The sequence below is a fragment of the Podarcis raffonei genome, chromosome 14 (genome assembly GCF_027172205.1).
Source record: "Podarcis raffonei isolate rPodRaf1 chromosome 14, rPodRaf1.pri, whole genome shotgun sequence".
Classification (NCBI taxonomy): domain Eukaryota; kingdom Metazoa; phylum Chordata; class Lepidosauria; order Squamata; family Lacertidae; genus Podarcis; species Podarcis raffonei.
This window is the reverse complement of record NC_070615.1, coordinates 8,300,085-8,324,500: the sequence shown is the minus strand read 5'-3', so window position 1 is coordinate 8,324,500 and position 24,416 is coordinate 8,300,085. Positions and strand designations below refer to the sequence as shown.

General features: G+C 38.6%; 1 protein-coding gene across 10 annotated transcripts in view; it reads right to left on the bottom strand.

Moving 5' to 3' along the window:
* Window positions 1-24,416, bottom strand: part of NEO1 (neogenin 1) — a 104,568-nt gene that overhangs the window by 26,118 nt on the left and 54,034 nt on the right. For 4 of the 10 annotated variants that reach the window (XM_053366036.1, XM_053366030.1, XM_053366027.1 and 1 more), the window contains exons 7-18: window positions 23,968-24,088; window positions 15,958-16,177; window positions 14,887-15,041; window positions 13,739-13,887; window positions 11,931-12,069; window positions 10,276-10,325; window positions 9,178-9,319; window positions 6,369-6,479; window positions 5,077-5,271; window positions 4,516-4,611; window positions 1,576-1,799; window positions 1,156-1,294 (exon numbers count right to left, since the gene is read on the bottom strand). In XM_053366036.1, the coding sequence (XP_053222011.1) occupies window positions 1,156-1,294; window positions 1,576-1,799; window positions 4,516-4,611; window positions 5,077-5,271; window positions 6,369-6,479; window positions 9,178-9,319; window positions 10,276-10,325; window positions 11,931-12,069; window positions 13,739-13,887; window positions 14,887-15,041; window positions 15,958-16,177; window positions 23,968-24,088 (1,741 nt within the window). The remainder of the gene's footprint in view (window positions 1-1,155; window positions 1,295-1,575; window positions 1,800-4,515; window positions 4,612-5,076; window positions 5,272-6,368; window positions 6,480-9,177; window positions 9,320-10,275; window positions 10,326-11,930; window positions 12,070-13,738; window positions 13,888-14,886; window positions 15,042-15,957; window positions 16,178-23,967; window positions 24,089-24,416) is intronic. The other 6 variants (XM_053366037.1, XM_053366032.1, XM_053366034.1 and 3 more) reach the window with 3 other exon arrangements.

Genomic DNA, 24,416 nt, shown 5'->3' with positions numbered 1-24,416 from the left:
ATAGAGGATCAATACCCTCTAGAGGGAATATATTAAAATTCAAGTTCTCACTCCTTAATGATTTGTTAAATATGCATTTGATAAAACTCAAACACTATTGTAATTTTAAGGGATTTAATCAAATATTTCCAAAAGTATGAAAAATATTGAGTTTTACTTTTCTCAGGTATAATTAAAGTTGTATGATTTAGTTTTCTTGACTCAAATCTCATTTCAAATGGGATTTGTACAAAAGACAGATACCCAAAACTGAACGCTGCACAATTTCAAAGCACTTCTTCTGGCATCGAACCAAGAATTAAAAAAATGGTATAACACAATTAAGTTATTCTGTATCCATTGTTAATAAAAATTTGACCGAGCATAAAGCATAGTGCTTCTGACTTTAAATTATCTTCAGTGGTTTAGTTTAGTTTTAAAGGAGTGTTCTGCTACCCTGTGCTTCATTTTGAATTGTTTATACTTTTACAGGAATGGATTGAAATTTTAGGTGAGCTGTGCTATGAAGGTGGCATAGAAATTCTTACATTTTAAAAAAGAAACAAAACTCCACAGGGTTGTTCTCTTCTGTGAAGTTAGAGGTTTTTTTGCATGCCTTAAAACATTTTCTATATTTAGAGGCAATCATCTGTTTTTATTTCTAACCACAATAAAAGAGAAATATCGTAAAAAAATAAACAGACAAGATGCTGAAGAGATGGGTTCGAATGTGTGCTGACACATTTCATGGCATTTGACTACTGAAACTGCCAGAACTTCAAATATCTCTATTTTAGCAAATAACATTAAAATGAAAGAAGCTTGGCACTTATGGATGCTTCAAGGATCAGATCAGAGCTTTTCTGATCTCTTGCTTGCTCAATAATTAAATTATTTCCCCTATTCTCATTAATTATTAACCTTCATGTTATTTATTAGCAGCTACTATTAAGACATAATTTGTATGTATGAAATGTTTTGTGGTTCTGTACATGAGAAACCTATTTCATTGTATATAAATTCTCTCTTTAGTTCAAAGAACTTTAAGAATCTTCCCACACCAGAAAGAATTCAACAGTACCCAATAATCAGCATAGCATTTACGTTTAAGAAACCAGCAATGATTCATCTGAAAAAAGTATGTCAACTAATTTAGAAATGGCTCAACAATATCACCTAATTCAAAAGTAGTTCCATGTGCAGTCATACTCCAAGTACTTGATCTTCGGCCTTTAGTCACCATCACCGAGAACTCATACAAAGTGTTCGGTTTTAAGCCAGTTACTAAGAAGCTTAAAGTGGTGGTATTTGCAGTCTAAGAGAAAGCAAAGGGTCACAAAATGAGACACTCTCTATTAAATATCCTGAGTATGACAACAGTCTCTAGCATTATCTCATCCATGTATCTCTATTCTCACAATATTAACAGCATTAATACAAATAATTTCTAAGGCAGTTTTGAATTTCCATTTTTGTCCATTATTTAGGCATCAACTTTCCATTTATCTTGATAGCTCATAGAAACATATGATCAGAAATTTTTGTTAGTTTTAAATTTGGTTTGGCAAGTACCTTTGGACTGCACCTTTTGGTTACCTTGTATTTCGTGTTTGCAGGAATGTTCGTCTTCCAGCGTACTGTGTAGTAACGGGCATCCGAGACCTTCTGGTTCTTTGGCAGAGAGTTGTCTGCCCAGGTGATTCGAATGGTGTCATGGCTCAGTATGGAAGCCTGAACTCCCACAGGTGGCATCATGGGGGAGGGATCTGGCACTGGAGTGTACGGAGCATTAACAACAAATAAATCAACCTCAGAAGTGTCTAGGGAATTGATGGGTAAAAGTAGGGTATTACAATAAAAAAAGAAAGAAGGTGGCATTATATGTGAATAGAAACAAAAGGGGGAAATGCAGGGTAATACGATGAAATGAAAGGTGAGAAATGGAGAAAAAGAGAGAAAAGCCAGAGTTAATAGGCAACACAAGACCAGCATAAAAGTTTTCAGTGATTCTTTCGATTCCTCCCTAAAACACATGCCATAAGCAGAGTAGGCAAAGTTCAACACCTAAGAAGATTGCTACAAAAGTAAAAGATCACTGAATCGAAATTTGAATATCCATTTGAAACTGTTTACTAATTAAGATACTCAGCGTTAGCTGCATTAAAGCGTTATTTCATCCCATCTCTAAAAAGAGGGTGGAAGAACAAGGTAGAATTAGGATCAAATGGGGAGAAGCTAATCTTCCAGAAAGTATTAGTGGGGAGGGGGGAACTGCTTGTGTTCAAGTTCACAGTAATTCACAAAACAGCAATATAAAAACAATTAAGATCTAGGAAACATGTTGAGCAACAAGAAAGGGAGTTCTTACCTTGGATTTTGTTTGTGAATCCAGATGAGGACATTCCTCTGATAGGAATGACACCTCCCTGGTGGTGACAGGCAGGATCCTAGACAAACTTCTGCCTCCTCTCCAGGGGGAGGTACCATCTCCCTCCCCAAATCAACTGGCAGGGCAGATATGACCCCCACAGCTTAAACAAGCCCACTCAAACATGCAATCAACAAAGAAAACATTGGGAATCTGGGAATCTCTTCTCCAGAGGGAAAGGCAGGAGGCACGGGTGAGCATCTGATGTCACTCATCCCTCTCTGCTCCCGCTGGTGAGTAACAGACCCCCCGACCCACTGCCTTGGATCCAGACCCTGCAGAGATAGAAATGCTGAGAGTCCAAAAGTTTACTCCCTGCAGAGGCAAAGCTGCTGAGGGGGAAGAAGTCATCAAAGAAATAAAAAAAGGTCAGGGCCCCTCACACCACGAGAAAACGTGCCCACCAACCTGCCTCTGCTGAGAGTAAGAGAAGGGGAGCAATGAGCCCAATAGCTCCAATACTTAGGGAGACCCTCTACAAAAACTGAGGAAAAAACACCAAATATGAATAGATCACAAGGGGCAGAAAAAAATTAAATGACAAAAAACAGAAGGGAAAAACCCCACTCCTGAGCACTCTTGTCTAAACAGTTTATCAACGGGACCCAATTAACAGCTGCTGAACCTCTTCAAAATGCATGTGGTTGAGGCCACCAAAATTACGCAGAGAACGAGTGATCTGGCTAGCAGGAATAGCTGGAATGCCTGACAGAAAAGGTGGGACCAAACCGGACAATCCATCAGGGGATGGTCAGCTGGAAAGCCCAGACAGACAAGAGTAGGAAGCTGCAAAACACAGCCTCTTCCAAGCGTTCACAGAGAAAGAGCAGTCACAGATTGCTCTGAAAACGATATTCCCACCTAACTAGTTTATTGGTGGGATAAGCAAAAAAACTCCATTCTAACCCGCCACAGCCAGAAACTGCTTTACAGAAATTTGGCCAACTGGCCACAGTACAAGAAAAAAAACACTCCATGAAAACTTATCAGGCCCAAACCTTTACCAACCACAGACAGTGCCAATCTGATGAGGGAGATTACTTCTCCCCGCTGTAGTGGAGGCAGAAGGCCTTGTAGGACCCTGACTGTCACCACCAGGGGTAAGTGTCACCCCTATCAGAGGAATGTCCTCCATTTGGATCCAGAAAAATGCCCAAAGTTTTCTTTTGATGAATTCTGCCAAGCGACATGCTAGAAACTGACATTAGTCACAGGTGGACAGTATCACAGGGGTTATTAGATTATTCTGCTTAAAAGCTAAAGTCAGCATATTCATAAGCAGTTTAACTCTAGATACTTATTATTCTGAATACCTATTTAATATAACAAGTATTTTAGAGAGAGTTAGAATAAGTGCACACAATACATGATGATACAGCAGTGTTCCATTGGTGTTTTCTGCAGTAATGTATACAACATACCCATCACATTTCAAATGTTCAAAAGGCACAAGCATACATGTATGGATGTATTTGTGATTGGAAGATTGCAAAGTGAGAAATTCTGCATTAAAACATTGCATGAAAACAATGTAAACAAATGCATATAATTTGTGCATTGGTCAACATTAAAGTTTGACAGGAGCTCTTATAATGTAAATCCAAGGACTTGGACCAAACGTAAAATGGTTTGTGATTTAATATATTATTTACATAAAAATAATAAACCACAAACGGTAATACATTAAAGCAGCATCAATATCAAGATTCAAGGCTGCTTGTTTTGAGTTACAACAAAATAAAGGTAAAGGTAAAGGTACCCCTGCCCGTTCGGGCCAGTCTTGCCAGACTCTAGGGTTGTGTGCTCATCTCACTCTAGAGGCCGGGAGCCAGCGCTGTCCGCAGACACTTCTGGGTCACGTGGCCAGCGTGACGAAGCACATGGAAACGCCGTTTACCTTCCCGCTAGTAAGCGGTCCCTATTTATCTACTTGCACCCGGGGGTGCTTTCGAACTGCTAGGCAGGCGCTGGGACTGAGCAATGGGAGCGCAGCCCGTCGCGGGGATTCGAACCGCCGACCATGCGATCGGCAAGTCCTAGGCGCTGAGGTTTTACCCACAGCGCCACCCACGTCCCCTACAACAAAATAGGCAAGCATTATCTTTTACCTGTATAAGCCCTAGTAACTGCACTCTCATACAGCGGAATTCCTTCTCCAACATTGTTATAGGCTTTTAAAGTTATGACATAATGGGAACTGGGATCTAAAGAAAAAGAAAAAAGAATATTATTTGATACTACAAATTCTTAGTTATTTCTTCAATTGATTGGTAAAATAGTTTCAGCCATACTTGGCAACTGAAAAAAATGAATCACGAGAGTATAAAATGAAAGTATTTTATTTCTTTCAGGTGTGAACTGCTGTTCTAGGGAAATATACATCCACTGTTGTTTTTAAAATCAGAATGAACCCTTTACACATAAAAAAGACCCAGATAAACTTAGCTATATTAATTCTGGCCTCATAACTAATCAATGCTAAAAACATGCCCTATAATATATTTGCTTTTTAATTGTTTTTGGACACCCTTAGTGTGGATGGAGGCAGCAAAATCAGGTGATAGAAAGTCAGTACTCTCAACACATACAAGTCAGCATTGCCTTTATACTTTTACTCAGAAAAATATCAAAGAAAAATGTAGTCATCAGTATTACTGTATTTCCCTTACCCAAATTCTCAATAGTATAATATCGTTGCTTATAATCCACCTTGATGGTCTGTGCATGGGGGCTACCCACACCATACCCTATAGCATAACCTCTGACCACAATGTTCTGGTTTTCAGGTGGAGTCCAGCTCACAACAATACTAGTTACAAGTGGACGGACATGTAGGGAACTTGGAACTTCTGGAACACGAGATTCTATAATAAAGAAAGAACATTATTTAACTATATTAAACATTAAATGTGAAGCTTTTTATTAGCTTGTTAAGCAGTAATATTGAGTTGCTACGCTTCTTCAACAATATGAATATTTAAGGATTCAACAGAGGAGGAAGAAATAGCACAAAACCCCTGTTGTGGCCACTAGATAGTGCTAGCTGTATTGTATTGTATTGTATTGTATTGTATTGTATTGTATTGTATTGTATTGTACCCACTGTGTATTGTACAATATTTTACAGGTCAAAACTGATTTTGAGGGGAATCGAAAAGGCCTTCAGAAACCCTCCATGGTCTTTTACATTTTTCAGATCTGTTAGCAAACCCAATCAGAGATCCTGTAGTGAATGTGAAATGTCATTTAGGAAAACAAAGCCATCAGTGCAGTGTGGAACACAGCCCTATTTGCTAAGGTGCTGCCTATAGGCTATTGAGCCAAATTCAAGGTAAAACTGTTGGTATATGAAGCCCTGAACAGCTTAAAACCAGCTTACTCAAGGGATTGCCATGCAGCATATATACCTGCTCAATTGTTACGTTCCACTGGATAGGTAGGGTGCCACTTGATATTTGCCTTGATACTATGAGTGTTTAGTATGTCTGAAATGAGGCTGTGGAACATATGCAAGTTAATATTATGCAGGCACAATCAGTACTTTGCTTCTAATGCCAAATCAAGACTCTTCTCTTTACGCAGGGTTTTTCTAATGTATAGCTCAACAATTGGCTATTGTGTATAGTTTGTCCAGATGTTGACTAAGTATTCCTGTGCTGTTTTCTGGATGTGCTATGTGCACTGCCTAGATACTTTGTTTAGTATGTGGTATATAAGCCTATAAATAAATAAGTAAATATACAAAAGAAAAATCTGCTGCAATCAAATTAAAATGCACGTCAGCCTAGTTTTCTCAGCAACAGCGATATGTTCCCCTTCCCACTCCACCCCACCCCCAATGCTCTATGAAATACTTTTCATTTCTGGCAAAAGCGGGGGGATCTCCACATTTCTCCCTGGGCATGCACTGTTAAAACACATTTTTAATAGTAACATTAATGCTGCATCTTTATATCCATACCATCAAGATCACTTTCAAATGTTTCTGCTGACACCCAATCAGTAGGTAGTCCTGTACCATTGACCGTTAAAGCAGCCACCCGGAAGCTGTACTCTGTTCCTCGTTCCAGACCTGATACAAAAAAAAAAAAAAATCAGCATTATGAAAATAGAACTCCCACAGTGAATATGATGCCATTACTTCCAATTAAAATATCAACAATTTATCCAACCTGATAGTTAAATAGCTTATTAAATGAAACTAAGTGTGTGCCTAAATGAATATCCTATATAGCTGTTTTTTCGATGATATAATTTAGGTCAACTGTGACACAGATCTAGGAAGCTAAGTGTTTTACAATTTGGCCTTTCACCTCTTAGACTACTCAAGCATAACCTGAGGCTATGCATGGAAATCAACAATACTTGCAGTAGGACTCCAACTGATTCAATCGACACAGATTATCTGTCAGTTTGTGACAGGATTGACACATTACATTGACCTTCCCTGTAAGGCAACAGCAAAAGAGCATGTGGGCTACTTGTTTATGGCAAATTGGAAGACTTTGTTTTCAGAGGGTTTACTCATATTTTATCTGCAGAATAGGAACCCATTGTATGTCCTCTTCAAAGAGTACTTAATCCAGGTAAAAAATAAAGAGAGTTGATACCCAACCCATTCACATCATCATCAACCGCCTTAAATAAACCAGATTCCCATCATTTTAAATAATGCTACTCCTCCATGTATGTGAGCACTTACATTATTATATCCCACCTTTTCTTCATCATGCAATTCAAGGTGCCATATATGTGGCTCCTGGGTGGTCACCATCCAGGCACTGACCAGACTCAAACCTGCTTAGCTTCAGGAATGTGATGGCTGAATGTGCCTTCATGCTCTACCCTGGGACTAAGTTGGTTAGACACAGAGGTCAGCTCAGTTTCACTGAACTGGTTAAAACAAGTCTTGTTAGAAGGGGCTTTCTAAATTACTTAATGGAACATTTTACACTTCTGAAAAATGGGAGTTAATTTATGTGTCTTTTAAAAACATATTTGCCTATTTATTTATTTGCCTCTCCATAACCAAGAATTTAAGGTGGTTCACAGCAATTCAACCAATAAAATCCAAATGAACAAAAAAAAAATACTAAAAATTGAGTAATGGCAAATAGTTAATTACGAATTAAATGCACAGGAAAATAAACTTAATTTGGCATCTAAGATAGTTAAGTTGGTGCCAAATGGATAGTTATAGGAGTATTATTACTATTATTAATTAAATTTCTATACTACCTTTCAGCAAAGGATCATTGGGCGATTTACAATATAAAAAACCAAAAATACATAACATAGTAGCCAACAAAAACAAGTATTCCATAACCAGGACCACATCCAACTCATCAGTGGTCAGACACCAATCCAGAACTTGCATGGTCTCACCAAACTCCAATGACGAGGAGAAATAGAACTAGGCATCATCAACATATTGATAGCACAGGTTAGAAGGACATTCCTAGCTCAGTTAGGTCCCACTTCTGTGACTGGGAAGACAGGGCTGAAGAGAAGAAGTGGGAACTACCCACTAATACCCAAGATGAAGAAGGAACGAGTTTAAAAGGTAAAATGAACCAACTACAGTAAACACACAAACTACCGCAAGGCAACCAAGACAACCAGTGAACAAAAGGACATGGGTAATCAGCGGTGCCTGCAAAGCCCAGTTTTACTTGCTCCTCACCTAATACCATATATGACATCAGGTATAGGAGAGATGGGAGTGACTTGATAAAAACAGCATAGTTCATCAAATGGTGGAGACAGGTGGGCTTAATCACACATGTGGGCTGGAGGTTCCCCATTTTTGCTTTATTCCCAAGATTATTTTTGGCCTTCCATAAAATGCAGTCAACTTTTGGTGCTTTGGAAGCAAGGCACAAGGTGCTTTGCAAGCCATCTGGTCAGCACTTCCCAACAGCCAACCACAGGGCAATGCTACCTTTGCAGTTTTGTTGGTTTGTTTACAAAAGAGCCCCACTTGAGATCTGGAAGTGGCTATATGAGTCTCTGTTCACACCTTTTATGAGGCAGTACAAAATTAATACCTGATCCTTGATTTGAGGCAACCTTTTGCTGTACATCCTCTTTAACAGTTAAAGGGAGTCTCTCTGATGGCACACTTCCAGTACCTATTGATTGGTGCGTAAAGCAGGTGTTCAAAGAAGGATGGTCTGGCCAAAGATCCAAACATGATTGGTGAGCATAGCGGCTTCTTCCTTCTTTATAATATCAGCTGACTGACAGGTGTGTGGTAAAGCTGGTCCAGGGGGGTGGGAGAGAATTTGGATAGATTCAATCCCCCACTCCTTAAATAAAGGATGCTGCAGGATGGGAAATCATCTCACACCTTACAAGTAAGGCACTTTCAGTGCTCATGTCATTTATCCCAGTTGGCATCCATCCTGCATCACTGGTGGTTGTTTTTTCAAAACGGTGGTGGTTTTAGTTACCAAAATTGGTTAATCTTACAGTATGCTTATAATATTATAATTATGTCCCTTTCAACAGTTATGTTATTGTTGTTTATATGTTTATGATTCTTCATAAACAACAACAGTAACAACAACAGTAACAACAACAACAACATACAATACCACTGATAAAGAGTATACTCTTTATCAGTGGTATTGTACTGTGGCTGTACATCTCAGAAAATATCTCTTTGCCCATCCTTACTATGAAAAGCACATGCTAAATAGCCTTGCTTAGAATAAAGAACCTGTAATTAGCTGATTCTACTTTTGGATGAAGAATGCATGCCTACTCACCTTCAATTAGCTGTGAAAGTTGTGTCCCAACAATATCAGTCACATCGCTTTTGCGAGTTACTTTTCGGTAACGGATCTTATAGCCAGTAATTTGCCCATTGTGTGTTCCTGCAGGAGGGGGCTGCCAATGCATCATAATGCTCTGTGGGAAGTTAAAAGGCAGTATAAATCATGTTCTTTGCATTAAACTATGCTAATTCTCATGCTTCATCAATCTCCATTAGACTGGTTCAGGAAACAATTTATATGTAATCTGCAATATTGTGTGCAAACTTACATAACACCTTAGGCATTAAAATGATGTATCTCGAAGCAGCTCTGCAGTTCAGACTGCAGAGAACAGTATTTGATTTTTATACCCTCACATCTTAAGAATTAAGTAGCAGACCATGAACAATTTGCAGGCACTAGTATATGTCAAATCTGAATTTTATTTCTCTTCCATACCAAATAATCTCCAAAAGATACTCTGAAATATTGGAAATACTTGTATTCACTGTTTCTGAAGCAAAGAATTGCTTAACCAGCTGCACACTGAATAGAATAGAAGACACTAGACAATACCTGTTCCAGTGTTAAGCATGCAAACTGAAATTTTGCCCAAAACATTCAAAAAATGTAGATGACCAAAGGAACCAGCTGATACATAGAAACAAAAAAATTGTTACTGCTCATAGGCTCAGCATTTGGGCTAAGAAAAACAGGCAACTCAGGATTATAAAGATCTATGGTCTGGTTCACACACAATACTAAGTAAAACTATGAAAATTACATCTGCTTCACTCTTCCCATGGTCCTGCTGCTGCTGCTGTACTAGTAAGAACTAAGCCATGGTTTGGCTTAGAATTTTCTGTAAACCCAGGCACGGTTTGTGTCATTCCAAACAAACTAGAAACTGTAGCCAAGGTTTGTTCTAAGCCAAAAAGATGTGCACACACCATCATGCTTGCTTGTTCATCCAAACCATAATTTGTAAATTGAGCTAATACATGGGAAATTGTCATGTGGAGAGTCCCCTTGGAAAACAAGTGCTAGAGGATCTGGGCTAGTTCTATTCTTCAAGTATATCTATACAGAAACAAACTGAGAGTATCTTACCTTGGAGTTTTGCACTTCCAGAGTTAGATTTTGGGGCGCAGCACTGGGAACTAGAAACATGAAAGAAAGTTATTCAAGAGTGAGTGTCAAAATAAATTATATAAATGAATTAAGTTATGTATAATTTATGATATTCTATATTGCCTCTCCATATTTATGGGATTCTTAGTAACAGACTACATATTTTACAGCATGAACCAGTCCTTGCACTGCACCATCAGAGAGTAAACACTCAATAATGGACTGAGAACCAGTAGTTTGCTTACAGGGAACCAGAAAGGTCTGGGCCTCACCAATTTGTGGATAGGAACTATTTGCGGATTCTATATAAATTCTGTGAGCAACTAGACAGGAAGGATATATATTTCATAAAGAGAACAATTTCTTTAAAGTCTACAAAAATGGCTATTGATATAATATACATACTCTGAAATACAGCAACATTAGTTTCTGATAGCCAGAGAATATTCCTCAATAAAAATTGAAAGCATATTTCATTCTTAGACTTGACAGAGTCAACTTTTACCTTATCCACACACAAAAAAAGGTTTACTTGACCTCAGAAAAGCACACCATGAGATATGGTTCTAGGCCAGTCACAGCAGTTACTCATGTAGAGAGGCAATACAGTCTCTTTGGAGGACAGGGCATTATTTTGCATTGCCGCACTGGGCATGGTTGAATAATCCAGCTGCACCCTATTCAGAATTACTGTGTATCAGTGGAGGCTGACTGGAAGGCAGCTAGGCCAGGGCAGGGAATCATGCAGCAGTCTGTGTAGGTAAGGTCAATCATAGAAGTATTTGATTCTTTAATAGACTTTTTGCAGAATGCTAAGTGGCCCAGCACCTTAAGAACTTTAGCAATATTTATTTCAACTGCAGTCTAAAGATGTGTAGAGCAAACTGGAGAACTGTATAAGATATAGTCTCATCATGTTACTAGTATTACAATGATCCTATGAAAACATTCTGTGAATGCGAAATCACTTTGTTGCACACACAGAAACCCAGACAATATGCTGTAATTCTACAAACAGACATGCCACATAGAAATCAGCCCAAATAGTGAATTTAAGAATTTCTATCATACTTATAACCAAATTGCAACAGCACACCATGATGTAATAAAATCAGCTGTTTTAAATGTGTACTGGCTTAAAACATTTATCCTCAATGGGTAAGTAAAGAATTGTAAGAAAGTAAAGAATTATAAAAAATTAAAAGAAAGAAATGAGTAATAAAATGCTGAATGTGACAGGTAACTGTGTTGGCCCATAAGAAAATATCCAATAACAGGCCAACCATAATACCACAAAATGGTGTGCAAGATTTTGAATTCGCCCTAAGTCTTCTTCAAAGCAAGGATGAAGAGAAGAGAAAACTTGGCTGGTGGTAACATCTGGTAAATCTGCAACTGGCAGATTGTGGGAGAAAGCAGTCAAACAAGCAAGACTCATTCAGATTGCACTAAGATAGATGTAACCTAACAATGGCTGGTGGGAGCAGTTGGCAGTTGGCAGAGCTGGAGAATGTGCCATTGTTGTGTTTCTTTTTCCTGTATAGTACCATAATGCAGAAACCAAACTCGGCAATTAAAAATCCATTTAAATTAGGAAATTGTCCGCAATTTGTTTGTAATCAGAAGATACTCACCATCTGACAGAGTTCGAACAACAACATCTTGTGTGGAAACTCCTGGACCATGTTTATTGTAGGCCACCACTCGGAAACTATATTCTGTGTATTTTTTCAAACCACTGATTGTATAGGAAAGACCTCCAACATCAATGTCCTATATTTGAAAAGATGTAAACCGGGATGCATCTTTTAAACACCCAGGGATTAAAAGACTACTGCTATGAATGCTTTGTTGATTTCTGTTCATCATAATCTCTAGATCATTGTTAGATAATCAGGAACAAGCCACACTGAACCTCAGATTCACATTTCCATCTACCATCTGTGCATGAGCAGAGAGAAAGCTTTCACATATATAAATTAGGGGAGCTGTAGTTTATTCTAACTCGAGTTAGATAACAAAGCTGGCTATCAAACTATGCTTTGATAGCCTGCTTTGTAAACTAACTAGGGTTAAAATAAACAGTAGTTCCCAGAGTTAATATAATGTAATATAAAACTGAAGTTTACTTAAAATTGAAAGTGAAAAGTCGAAGTGAGGAAGGAAAGCTCAGTACTTGCTGCAGCACATTCTGTATAATATAACCATGGTTTAGATGGCTGTCTGAAAAAAGGCTACCATAACTTTCTTTTTTTCGTTATTTATTTAAAAATATCTATATAGTTGACACCCACACCCACACCCAATTAAAACACAGAGTAGAGTCCTGACCAAAGAAATCTCCATGGCTCTCAAAAATGTTATACAGTCATACCTTGGTTCTCAAATAGAATGCATTCCGGGAGTCCGTTCGACTCCAGGAACCGTTTGAAAACCAAGGCATGGCTTCTGATTTGGTATCCGAAAAACATTCAAAAACCGGAACACTCACTTCCGGGTTTTGATCGAGAGCTGATTTGTTTGGGAGCCAAGGCATTTGAGATCCAAAATATGACTGCATAGCTGTAAACTTTTCCCTTTTTTAAAGGGAAATTCCCTTATTCCGAATAGGGAAAAGTTGACAGCTATGCTGAAATGTTTGCCACACCTTTGAAAACGTTCTCTGTCACTGTTCACCCAGCGGCTTTTGCCTCAGTGACATAACAAATATGATGGCTTAGCAATGTTATGAAGTCAGTCAGGCTTGGCTATATGCTTTCTTCACCAAAGGCAAACAAATCTATTTTGAGTTAGGGCAAATCTGTTTTGAATTAGATTAGCCATGTGCATGATTCTAGCCAATCAGGAAAGTGAGGGCAGAACTTCCTGAATATGTGAACACTCTGGTCCCGACATCCATTGGGTAGGGTTTTCAAATTTAAATGTGTTTTGACGAAATCAAACCCCCACAGCTCAACACTAGTTGAAATAAATGACCTGCAGGCTATCTAGTTAAAAAAAAAAGGCAATAAAAGTCTTAAGCGGTAAGGCATTTAAGTAAATCAATGGATGCTTTTTGTAAAAGAAAACTAGTACATGTTTATGAGAATCTCATTTGTTTATCTCAGCGGTGGTTAAATAATAACTGATCATTGTTCATGCTAGCTGGGGGTGATGGAATTACGAGTCCAGAAACATTTGGATTCTACCCTCAGTTTACCTGCAATAGCTTTAATACTTCAAAGAGTGAAACTTCAAAAAGTGAACCTAGAATTTGTCTAGAAATTGCAACATGTCCATTTGCTGCAAAATATTAAAAGGTATTCTCTCCTGCTGTTTGTCTGTTAATAAAATCCAACAAAATAACATCCAAATTCTGAAATGAGAACTATAATGAAAACAGTAATCTTACTACAGGTAAAAAAAGCCTAAAATTCTGCTAATATTATGCTATGCATCATACCTGCTCATTGTCTGCTCCCTTCTCCATGTAGTACAGCTTGTAGTTTTGGATTTCACCATTGCCAGATAAAGGTGTTGCCCAACTAATAGTGATTGATGTGGGTGAGTTTGCATATGCTCGAATATTAGGGGCCGGGCCAGGAAGCTGAACTGAAAAATAAACAAGATGTATTATAAGCATTACTAAAAAAAATTTCATTACACTTTATATTGCATATCTAAAGCAAAGAGTTCTTAAATTCTAAACAGAATTTAAGTGAAACAGTGTGAATGGACATGTTCTGGAACCAATTTGGCTCTCCATGAATTGAGCACACAGCTGAATGGATGTTGAAAATAGAAGGCTAAGAATGGCCAGACTTTAGCAATTAAAAATGTTTTTAGAGAGGCAATTTTTATGCTAAATTGGTTTTTTAAAAGGCCATGCTTAAGTTGATTGTGGTATCTCATATCATAATTCAAACTTGGGAGTTTTTAAAGCAAATTTGACTTCTATGCTCTATGATTTTATGCTCCATAACTTCTTTTTCTTCCTGACATAAGTGTACTTTGTGCTTCATCTCAAGTATAATGAGACTGCACAAGAAGCTTAACATTGCCATAAAACTTTGCATCCAAAGATAAATTTAAATTGAATTTTATCCGTAAGGGATTATCCGATGCAAGATTAGATTGCACCCATGCTTAGAACATGATCCACCCAAAACTAAACTTCCTTTGTTACTATGCAGGCAGAAGTCTTATCTTTTAAATACTACTAATTTCAACATAAGAATTAGTCTGCAATCCTAAACACACTTGCTAGGTATTAAGCAATATTGCACAAAGTGGAAATTATTTAGAGTGAATATGCATAGGATTGTCCTATTAATAATATGCTGAGATTTTTTTTGCAATGTAGGCTTAGAAGTAGGGTAACTTTCACTGGATCATCTCTAAATCATTAAAATAGACAACTGACTTTAACATAACATGAGCATATCTTAAAGGAACCAGGCTTAAGTGATACAAGTGTGATTATACAGAATTATATAGCAAATAATCAGAGCACAGCTACCACTGCATTGTGTGAAAAGGATAAAAACAAACATTTTAACACCATCTGCCACAGCAACAGCAACAAACAGGGTGGAAATGTTTAAAGCTTACCCTCAGGTTGCGTTGCCACCTTAAGTGGCAATGAACTTTCTCCAGGCCCGTGTTTGTTTTGAGCTACCACTCTGAAAACATACACAGACTCAGGCATCAAGTTTTGAATTGTCACTTGCATTTCCCCAGGATGGCTTGTGTTTTCAACACGCTCCCTTAAAAAAAAAAAGGCACATAGGAAAAGACTTGAGGTTAGAAAATATTTGGTACACATAAGCAGTAAATGATAGCACCATAGGGAAAGTATTAGTTCAGAATAATGTTCACAGGACAGAGTAATGACAAAGCACTGATGGGGAAATGGGATTTGCTTATCTGTAAGTGTTATTCTTTGAGTAGACCTCTGCACAGTTGCAGATGTCTCTCCCAGCCCTACCTGGAGAGGCCAGGGAATGAACCTGAGATGATCTGCATACAAAGCATGTGCTCTCTCACTAAACCACAGTCCTTCCACAGCTTCCCACATAATTAAAGAACTCCTTCCCAACTAAAGTAGTTTTGATGTCCCACAAAATCAAAGCTCCCAAAATAAGTGCTATACCAAGGACAGCCAGTTTGATTCTTCTAGAAATACATGATTCCTCACTTGGAGGGTATTCTCAAAGAATAGAATTCACAATTCAGAAACAAAGCCGATTCAATGGCTCTAAGATCCAAACAACTCATCTGCAAAGTCAGTTCTTGAAGTTTCAATAATACTTTTTCAATGTGTGTTCTTAAGAGTGTTTAAATGCACTAGACAGACACAAATTGTTTTTTCCTCATCAGATACTCTCACAAGAAGCAAGGCAAGAGGCAAACAGGATGAAGCCACAAGTGTCTATCTGACAACATCTCATCCTTATTTCTTCACTCTGAAAATTCAAGTTGAGCCCGTGTATCTCCAAGCAACTACATAAAATGTGTCTTTCTTTTTTTTTAAAAAAAGTCACAGCATTTTATTTTAGCTGGAAAGTTCTGAACTTCTTACCAGGCCTTTGGAGTGGTACAGGTAAGAAATCTAAAGCTTAAAAACAGTCAAGTAAAGAAATTACAATATTGTAAATTTGTATATAAAAAAGTAAATTATACCTGTTTACGGTTTCCCTGGTGTAGAACACAGAGTAGGTGAGATTGTCTCCATGAGGATCGGATGCAGGTGTTCTCCAGGTCAGCTTGATGAAGCGGGTAGAGACAAGGGAAGCCACAACATCTCGAGGGGCAGAAGGCAACGGTCCACTTGTAGCTGGTGCTAGATGGTCAGTAGTGGCACTGGTCAGTGAAGTGGGAGGTAATGTTGGGATGGCAACATCTTGTCATGTGCAAACATTGGGGAATATGAAGGGCATACATCACGACGATTTAAAGAGAAAACAGAAAAAACCAAAAAAGAAATAAACAAAACCACGATGGGAAACAAAACAAAATGAACACACAAAAAAGGCCATTAAACTGAAGGTTGGCATGCAGGCAAAAAAAGGTAACTACTGAAAACTAATGGGAAATATCAAAGGAGACGTCACTATAGAGCAGGCAGTCAAATCTCCATTATAATGGAAGTGGGAAGGGAAGGGTGAAAATTGAGGATAAAGTAGCACCTCAGAATGAAAACATCAGTTTGACATTTAAGCTTTTTTTGCACTGAAATATTTATTAGAAAATCATTAAATTTGCAATCAAATAAGCATAATTCAAGAAGAACTTCAATTTTTCTTTGAATAACTGAAAAAACAAGTTTATACTAGTCATAAGAATAAAATAAGACATTGATTAGCTTGGTGTAGTGATTCTTTTGTGCATATTTTAAGTTGCTCAGTTGTGAATTCATCTATTAAAGGAGTGTGAGAATCCTAAGGTAGTTTGAAACCATTTCCAGCCAGTATGTGAAGAATATGAACAGGAGATCCACGAACCCCTACCCCCAAAGAGTTTCAATCTTTCACTCCAGTAACGTGTTCTCTTCATGAATCATTATTCCTCATGATTAAACAGCACCTAGCTATCGTGCTGCATGCCATCATTATTAGAGCAAGCCTGGCATGCTTAATTTCACAAATTATTTGAAGTGCCACTGCATTAAAATAAGAATAACAATGAACAATTAACTTCTTGTTTTAATTTTATTGTAAGCTCCTTGAGCATTAATAGAAAAAGGATGGAAGTATTTTAAGATGAAAGTGAATTAATTGAAAATATGAAGGGTGCGTATGTGTGTGTACAAACACATTTTATATGTACACAGCCAATCAATGAAGATATTCAGAAAGGAGAGCAAGCATTTATTTTTAAACAGCTTGTACAATCAATTCTAAGGAAGACCTAGAAATAAGGCTTCCCTGTTTCGAGCGAATCTTTACATAAATAGTTCTTTATATTTTGAATCCCTGCAATATATTTCCATGTATATATACCTTCAAGGATATTTGAAAGAAATGGTGCAGTACAGCTAAAATTATTGTGCAATTAGCTGCCTCTTTTTGCTTTTAATTCTACTCCAACAGTTCAGAAGATTATTTAATAATTTCATGCAACTGAAAGCTCAATTAAGTAGATAATATGGAGCTCTGGCCAATAAACACTGCTGAGGCTCATCTAATTTAAGAATAGATTCAATTAGAACTATTTATTATTGTAAATTAGCTAAAACATGAACATTTTACTACGAATAGAAAATTATGCAATGTTTTACTGCCTTATGTTTTAATTATTTGTAAGCTGATTTAAGCACCGAAATGGCAGAAAATGGCCCAGGATTTCTCAAAGTAATAGAGGCTAAATGCATAAGAATAAGGGACACAAGAGGAAGGTGCCTTATTAAATGATGTGTGTGGGCAGATTGCAAAAAGTCAACTAAGTACCCAGGGAAGTAAAAAATATACTGATTAAATGCCTTTGTAGGGTTTTTCTTTTAACAACATGATTGAGAAAAAGTAAAGAAAAACAGAATAGGAGGAGATATTTCTATGCCAAGGTAACTTGCTGTGCCCAGATTATTGAACCACCTGGGAATAGCACACAGGAGAAAGGGTCTCTTTTCTGAGTGACACCAGTGAGGGCGGTAAATGGCCTATGTCTGGAGACAGGTGGAGGATGGTCAACGGATTGAGGCTGAGTCCCAACAAGACAGAGGTACTGTTTCTGGGGGACATGCAGGTGTGGGAGACTCCCTGGTCCTGAATGTGGTAACTGTGCTCCTAAAGGACCAGATGCACAACTTAGGGGTCATTTTGGACACACAGCTGTCTATGGAAGCGTAGCTCAATTCCGTGTCCAGGGCAGCCGTCTACCAGCTCCACTTGGTATGACGGCTGACCCTTGTGCCCTGTCTCGCCAGAGTAGTACATGCTCTGGTTATCTCCCGCTTGGACCACTGCAGTGCGCTCTATGTGGGGCTACCTTTGAAGGTGCCTCGGAAACTAAAATTAATCCAGAATGTGGCTGCCAGAATGGTGACTGGGAGTGGCCGCCAGGACCATATAACCTAGGCTCTAAAAGATCTACATTGGCTCCCAGTATGTTTCTGAGCACACTTCAAAGTGTTGGTGCTGACCTTTAAAACCTTAAATGGCCTCAGCCCAGTATATCTGAAGGAGCGTCTCCAACCCCATTGTTCAGCCCAGACTCTGAAGTCCAACTCTTCAGGTGGTTCCCTCACTGCAAGAAGTAAAGTTACAGGGAACCAGGCAGAGGGCCTTCCTGGTAGTGGCACCTGCCCTGTGGAATGCCCTCCCATCAGATGACAAGGAAATAAACAACTATCTGACTTTTAGAAGACATCTGAAGGCAGCCCTGTATCAGGAAGTTTTTAATATCTGAATTTTAACTGTGCTGTTATTTTCTGTTGGAACCCAGTCAGATGGGCCGGCTACAAGTAACAAATTATTGTTGTTGTTACTTATCATTAACATTAGCACAACTAGGTCAGGAGGGCAAAATGTATGATGGTGAGGTAACCTTTTTCTGTTTTGACACCAATAAAATACTAAATGAATATTTTCAAATTTATACAAAACTTTTTACTACTGTACACTAACACATTCACAATCTTTTCAAAGAATACTTTTCCTTATGAGACAGTGAAACAATTACTGTCTTTAATTAGTTGTCCTGAGAGCTGAATTCAATATTCACTAAATATCATTTTTTCTTTAAAATTGTATAGCCTCCGTCTCCCTTCATTAACCCTAATGAAAACTCATTAGCATAACCATTATGACTAAACTCCATAATTTGATCATCTGTTCCCAAATAGAAAGATTGTAATTTTATTTCCAATAGCAGGCTAATACTACCCTGGCTTCTACAACCATATTAAACAACAATAATAATTTCCCCTTAGAAATTGCATCTGCTTAACATATTATTAGAACAGATCTTGCATTATTTCTTCTTTTATTTTATTTTCAGCGATATTTTCAAGTGTCAACTGGAGGCAATTGTTAGTTGCCACAAGTACTACTTATACATTTGCATCAATTTCAAAGGCGATTCAAGGTTCTTGGAAGCTGTGAAGAATAAATAAGTTTGGCTAGCAAAGAGTGAGATGAATGAAAAAGAAAAGTGTGTGGCTGGGGGTAGGCGGGTGATAGGAAAGCTCAATAAAAAAAGTTGAGAGCACTAAATTAATAGCAATGCTAGCCCTGTAACTGTTTCAGGGGAACGCAAGTATTATACCACACTGGTGTATTCTGCAGGAATCATAATATGCAGTGCTGCCCTAAGGCTATGATAAGGAGAAAAACTCTCCTCCCTGGAAGAGAGGGGAGTGGTTGTGGGCGGGAGCCCGAGCTCCGCCCCTAGCAGGGGGCGTTAGCCCCCTGACTCCTCCTCTCACCTGGCTGGCGCCCACGCCCCTCGGCAGGCACCCAACCAGGTGCCTCCGAGGGGGCGTTTACTGCAGCCTTTTGCTGCGGCGCCAGCCTCTCCTCGGCCTCATTCTTCTCCGTCGTCTCGTCGCGAGTCACCCACCCTCCACTCCCTTTTAGCTCAGGGTCTTAGTTCATTGGCCTTGCTATGGAACTTAGGTTGGTCGCCCTGGTTGTCCAGGGGGCCTGGTAGGAATTTTCCCATTTGGCATTAGGCTTTTTGGTTTTTTCGCCTACCTCGTAGCAATCGTCACTTTTGTGGTATTGGTGGGTAGGTTAGGCATTGGAATAATGTGTTGTGGTGTGTCGAAGGGCTAGGTGTGGCCATCACCTATGCCTTCAATTTTTGGGTATTCCGTTAAAGGAATCTGGCGATCGTGTACTCTGTCCGATGCCTGCTTGGCGGGAGGCCATGGCACGACCCTCGGTGACATCAGGGGAGAGCCTATAGTTGGATTAGCATCAACAGGCTCCACCTACTGGTGAATAAACCCCCTTGTTTTAGACATCCAATGCCTAAGCCAATACCTTTTCACTGCTGTAATCAATAAAGTTGTGGCCTTTTCTTGCCCATTAACTTTATATCACGTGTCCTTGCATATTCATTTCACATTGTGGGGGTCGGGTCCTCGAACCACAACTCTGATTCAAAAAGATTGGACCCTTTTTATTTCTCAAATTACATGATTATCTCAAGCTTGATACGGACTGATCTAATGTAACACAGATATCCACGTTTTTTGTTTGCCTCGCATTACTATTTTTGTAACCTATTCTGGAAATGTAATGAAACACTTTTAAAGATTTTAATAGTTGACTGCCTATTTAAGTTTTGTGAAATGAGAATGAGTACTTTCTGAGCTCATCCCCAAATCCACCCATAAAAATTTATGCCACTTTGGCAGGGAGAATGTTTTAATTTTTTCCAACGTAAACTTTTAAAGGAAGTCATAAAAGTGTGATAAAAACACTCCTCCCACACCCATGACATATTTTGTTTTAAAGGAAGTCATTAAAAATTTCCTGTCATGTACAATAATCAAAAAGGTGTGTCATTATCAATGCATCATACAAAGAAAATTCAGAAAGGAAAGCAACTCTTCCTATCCTTTCAACCCAAAGTTATGCTGTATTTTAGATAAGATACCAGTGTTAACATAAGAGCAACACAAAGGCACAGTATGTTTTTACACAGAGCCAATAAAAAGCCACATTTATCTACTTCCTTCAGAAGCAACAAATCCATGGATAAACACTGCACTGTGCCTGAAACAAATTCTGTCAGAAATTATGCATTATAAAATGGAAGAAAAAGCAAAGAGTACCTCATTAAGATTATTATTTTTTTAAAAAAATATTCTTTTCTTAAGATTTAGAAAAATCAAGCATAGTCATGCATACTATTGTGTAAATATAAATATCAGCAACCTCAATCATTTAGTCACATTTTTTAGATTTTATTCTTTTCCCAAAAAAAGCCTTTGACAGCTTACCAAGAAGATTCTCTAATGAATTCCATATTTATAGGACAAACTGTAATAGAACTGTCATGCTTTATAATAGTAGAATGCTACAGAGCCCCGTCACAACCACAGAGACAATCTCACAGCTCTATTTTTAATTTATTTCATTTATATCCCACCTCTCTCCCAAGGCACTTCGCAGCATAAAGTAAAAGAAACACCACTAAAAATACACAAATATAAATATTAAAAAGCAAGTAAATAAGTAGTCCTATGAAAAACAGCACTAAAAAAATCCTTAGGTAACGGGACCCCTGACCGTTAGGTCCAGTCGTGACCGACTCTGGGGTTGCGGCACTCATCTCGCTTTATTGGCTGAGGGAGCCGGCGTACAGCTTCCGGGTCATGTGGCCAGCATGACTAAGCTGCTTCTGGCAAACCAGAGCAGTGCACGGAAATGCCGTTTACCTTCCCGCCAGAGTGGTACCTATTTATCTACTTGCACTTTGACATGCTTTCAAACTGCTAGGTTGGCAGGAGCTGGGACCAAGCAACGGGAGCTCACCCCGTCGCGGGGATTCGAACCACCAACCTTCTGATTGGCAAGCCCTAGGCTCAGTGGTTTAGACCACAGCACTACCCATGTCCCTTTTAAAAAAATTTAAAAACCCTTAAAACCATTCAAAAGCATAAGTACAACACCCACCCTTCCAAAATTCTGCCACAATAGTCAGTTCATGACCAAAGACCTGTTTAAACAAAAAAAATTTGCTTGCCAGTGAAAGGAATGCAGAGAGGGTACTATCGTGACCTCCCATAGAACGGAGTTCGCCCATCTGGGAGCAGCCACAAAGGTCCTCTCTTGTGTCCTCACCATACATGCCTGTGCAGATGGAGGAATGAAGAAAAAGTCCTCCCCCGAAATTCTCAAAGCCCAGACAGGCTCATATAGGGAAATACAATCCTTCAGACAGCCTCTATAATACAGATGTACTTGCCATTTAGCAACATGCTGCTGTAGGAATGTCTCTCCAGCTTCAAAAACTATCATGAATAGAAAATGGATCACTGGGTACTTACTGTGAAGTATCTTTTTCTGATGGACAAGTGATGTCCTGCTAGCCTAGACAGGAAAACCACCTGGTGAATTTGCATGCTGTCTCCTCCCCTCACTCCCACTTTCTGGAGCTCTCCAGTTTCCATTGGGTGACTAAGTTTAAAAGATGTCCTTTGGAAACCTTGGAGTCCTATTTAACGGACATTATATTACGGAATAACCTTGAAAACTAAAACTTTATAACATGCACAACTATGCAGAGGCAGAGAGATGAGGAGGGCAGAGAAAGGCTCTGAAGCCTTTTCAGAATATAGGCTTACATATCAAAAGAGGAAGTTGCAGTGTGGAAGAGACTGGCTCTTACTGTCTATCAGAAAACAATCCTTCATGCTAAGTACCCAATGACCCATTTTCCTGTTATGACTGGATCCAGTCACAATGGGATCTACCGGAGCCCAAAGTACTGCGGGGAGCACCTATAAGCCATTTGCTGAGAAGAAACTACCTTCTGAAGGAAACTCTGCCCTAAGGCAGCCTCTGATGAGGCATAAATGTCCATTTTGTAGTAAATGAGGAGGGGTGCCCAGGTGGCTGTCTTACCGATCTCTCGAATTAGCAGCCAAGGCTCCCCAAGTCACCACTACCCTGGCAGAGTGGGCCATAAATGCTGGGCATCATAGGCCAGGATGATGGAGGCCTTGATCCAGCTGGTTATGGTGGTCTCTTGGGCCTTCTTTTGCAACATCTTCGGGTGATGAGTGACAAAAAGATTGTGTGAAAGCCACAAGTCTTTATGTGTCTGAGGTAAATTTTGGCAGTCAATAGAAAGGCTAAGGATAAGGGAGCCCACTCCACTGTCAAGAGAAGCATATGTCAAACGGATGCCATCCTTTTCTAGGATTATATGTCCCAATCTTTCCCCATTGTGATCTCTCTCTCTCTCTCTCTCTCTCTCTCTCTCTCTCTCACACACACACACTGTGAACCTCCAGAATATATTTTGTATAGTTAAATTTTTACCTCTGTCTTCAGTACATTTTATTTTATTCTATTGATATGATAAAGATTCTTCTGATGATGTAGAACACACACACACAAAACTCCCTGCAGGATGGCTATTGAACACTTCTAAGAGTCTGCTGAAGGATGAACCACCAAGAGACTAACTGCATGTATAGAATCCAGTGCCATGCATTCAAGTGCTCTGGTTAATTAAAATGATATCAGATAATCGCAACACGGGGTTGTGATTAATAAATGTTATGAGTGTTTTTTGGAATGTTATTAAAATTGTATCATAAATGTTTTTAAAGGAATTTGCTTTAACTGGCCACTGAAGGAATTATTATTATTAACAGCTGATAGTTTTGATAACTAAGATGTAATTTAACTACTGAAAAGTAATCATTATTCACTTTATCAATGCCAATTACCTTGATAATTATTATATTGTTATAAAATGCAACAGTAAAGACAAATCATGGTGTGTCTTTGATCTATCATGTTCACAGGCTGAAGGAATGTTCTGCAATCTAAAAGTTTGTTTCAAACTAAACTAAAGAGAACACATTTAGAAATTTTATTTTACAAAGATAATGTGTTTATAACACGAGCAAACAGCTGTCACTCATATCTGAGTAGAGAATTCCTTGTGGAAAAGAATGTAAACCTGAAATTATTCTTCCCCACTTTTGGGGAAGTTTCCCTAGTTTCTTACCATGATCAAGTATTATCAGCTGGGCTCCAGACTGTATGTTTCCCACATCATTGTCTGCAATACACTGATAAAATCCTTCATCCGATTTCACTAGACCTAAAACTTGTAGGTCATGCTCATTCTAAAAGAGAACACATACATGGCATAATATAATATTCACTAAAATGGAGAAGTCAAAACTACAAAGGCTTCAAAGGGTGGGGGAAACGTGGGAAACAATGTTTTTATGCCTCATGACACTTCTAAATTACATTTGTGTTCAAGAGCTCTTGGACTTCAGTGCTCAACTTCCACAACATCAAGATCAGCACAACTGTTAGAAAAACAGCAATATTTGGCAACCATTAATGGGCACTGACAGAATTGCTGTATGTACTAAACAGTGTTCTATTCTAATTGAAAAGGGTTCTAAATTAACACAGCTCAGCTCCTGAAAAGACCTAAAAAGA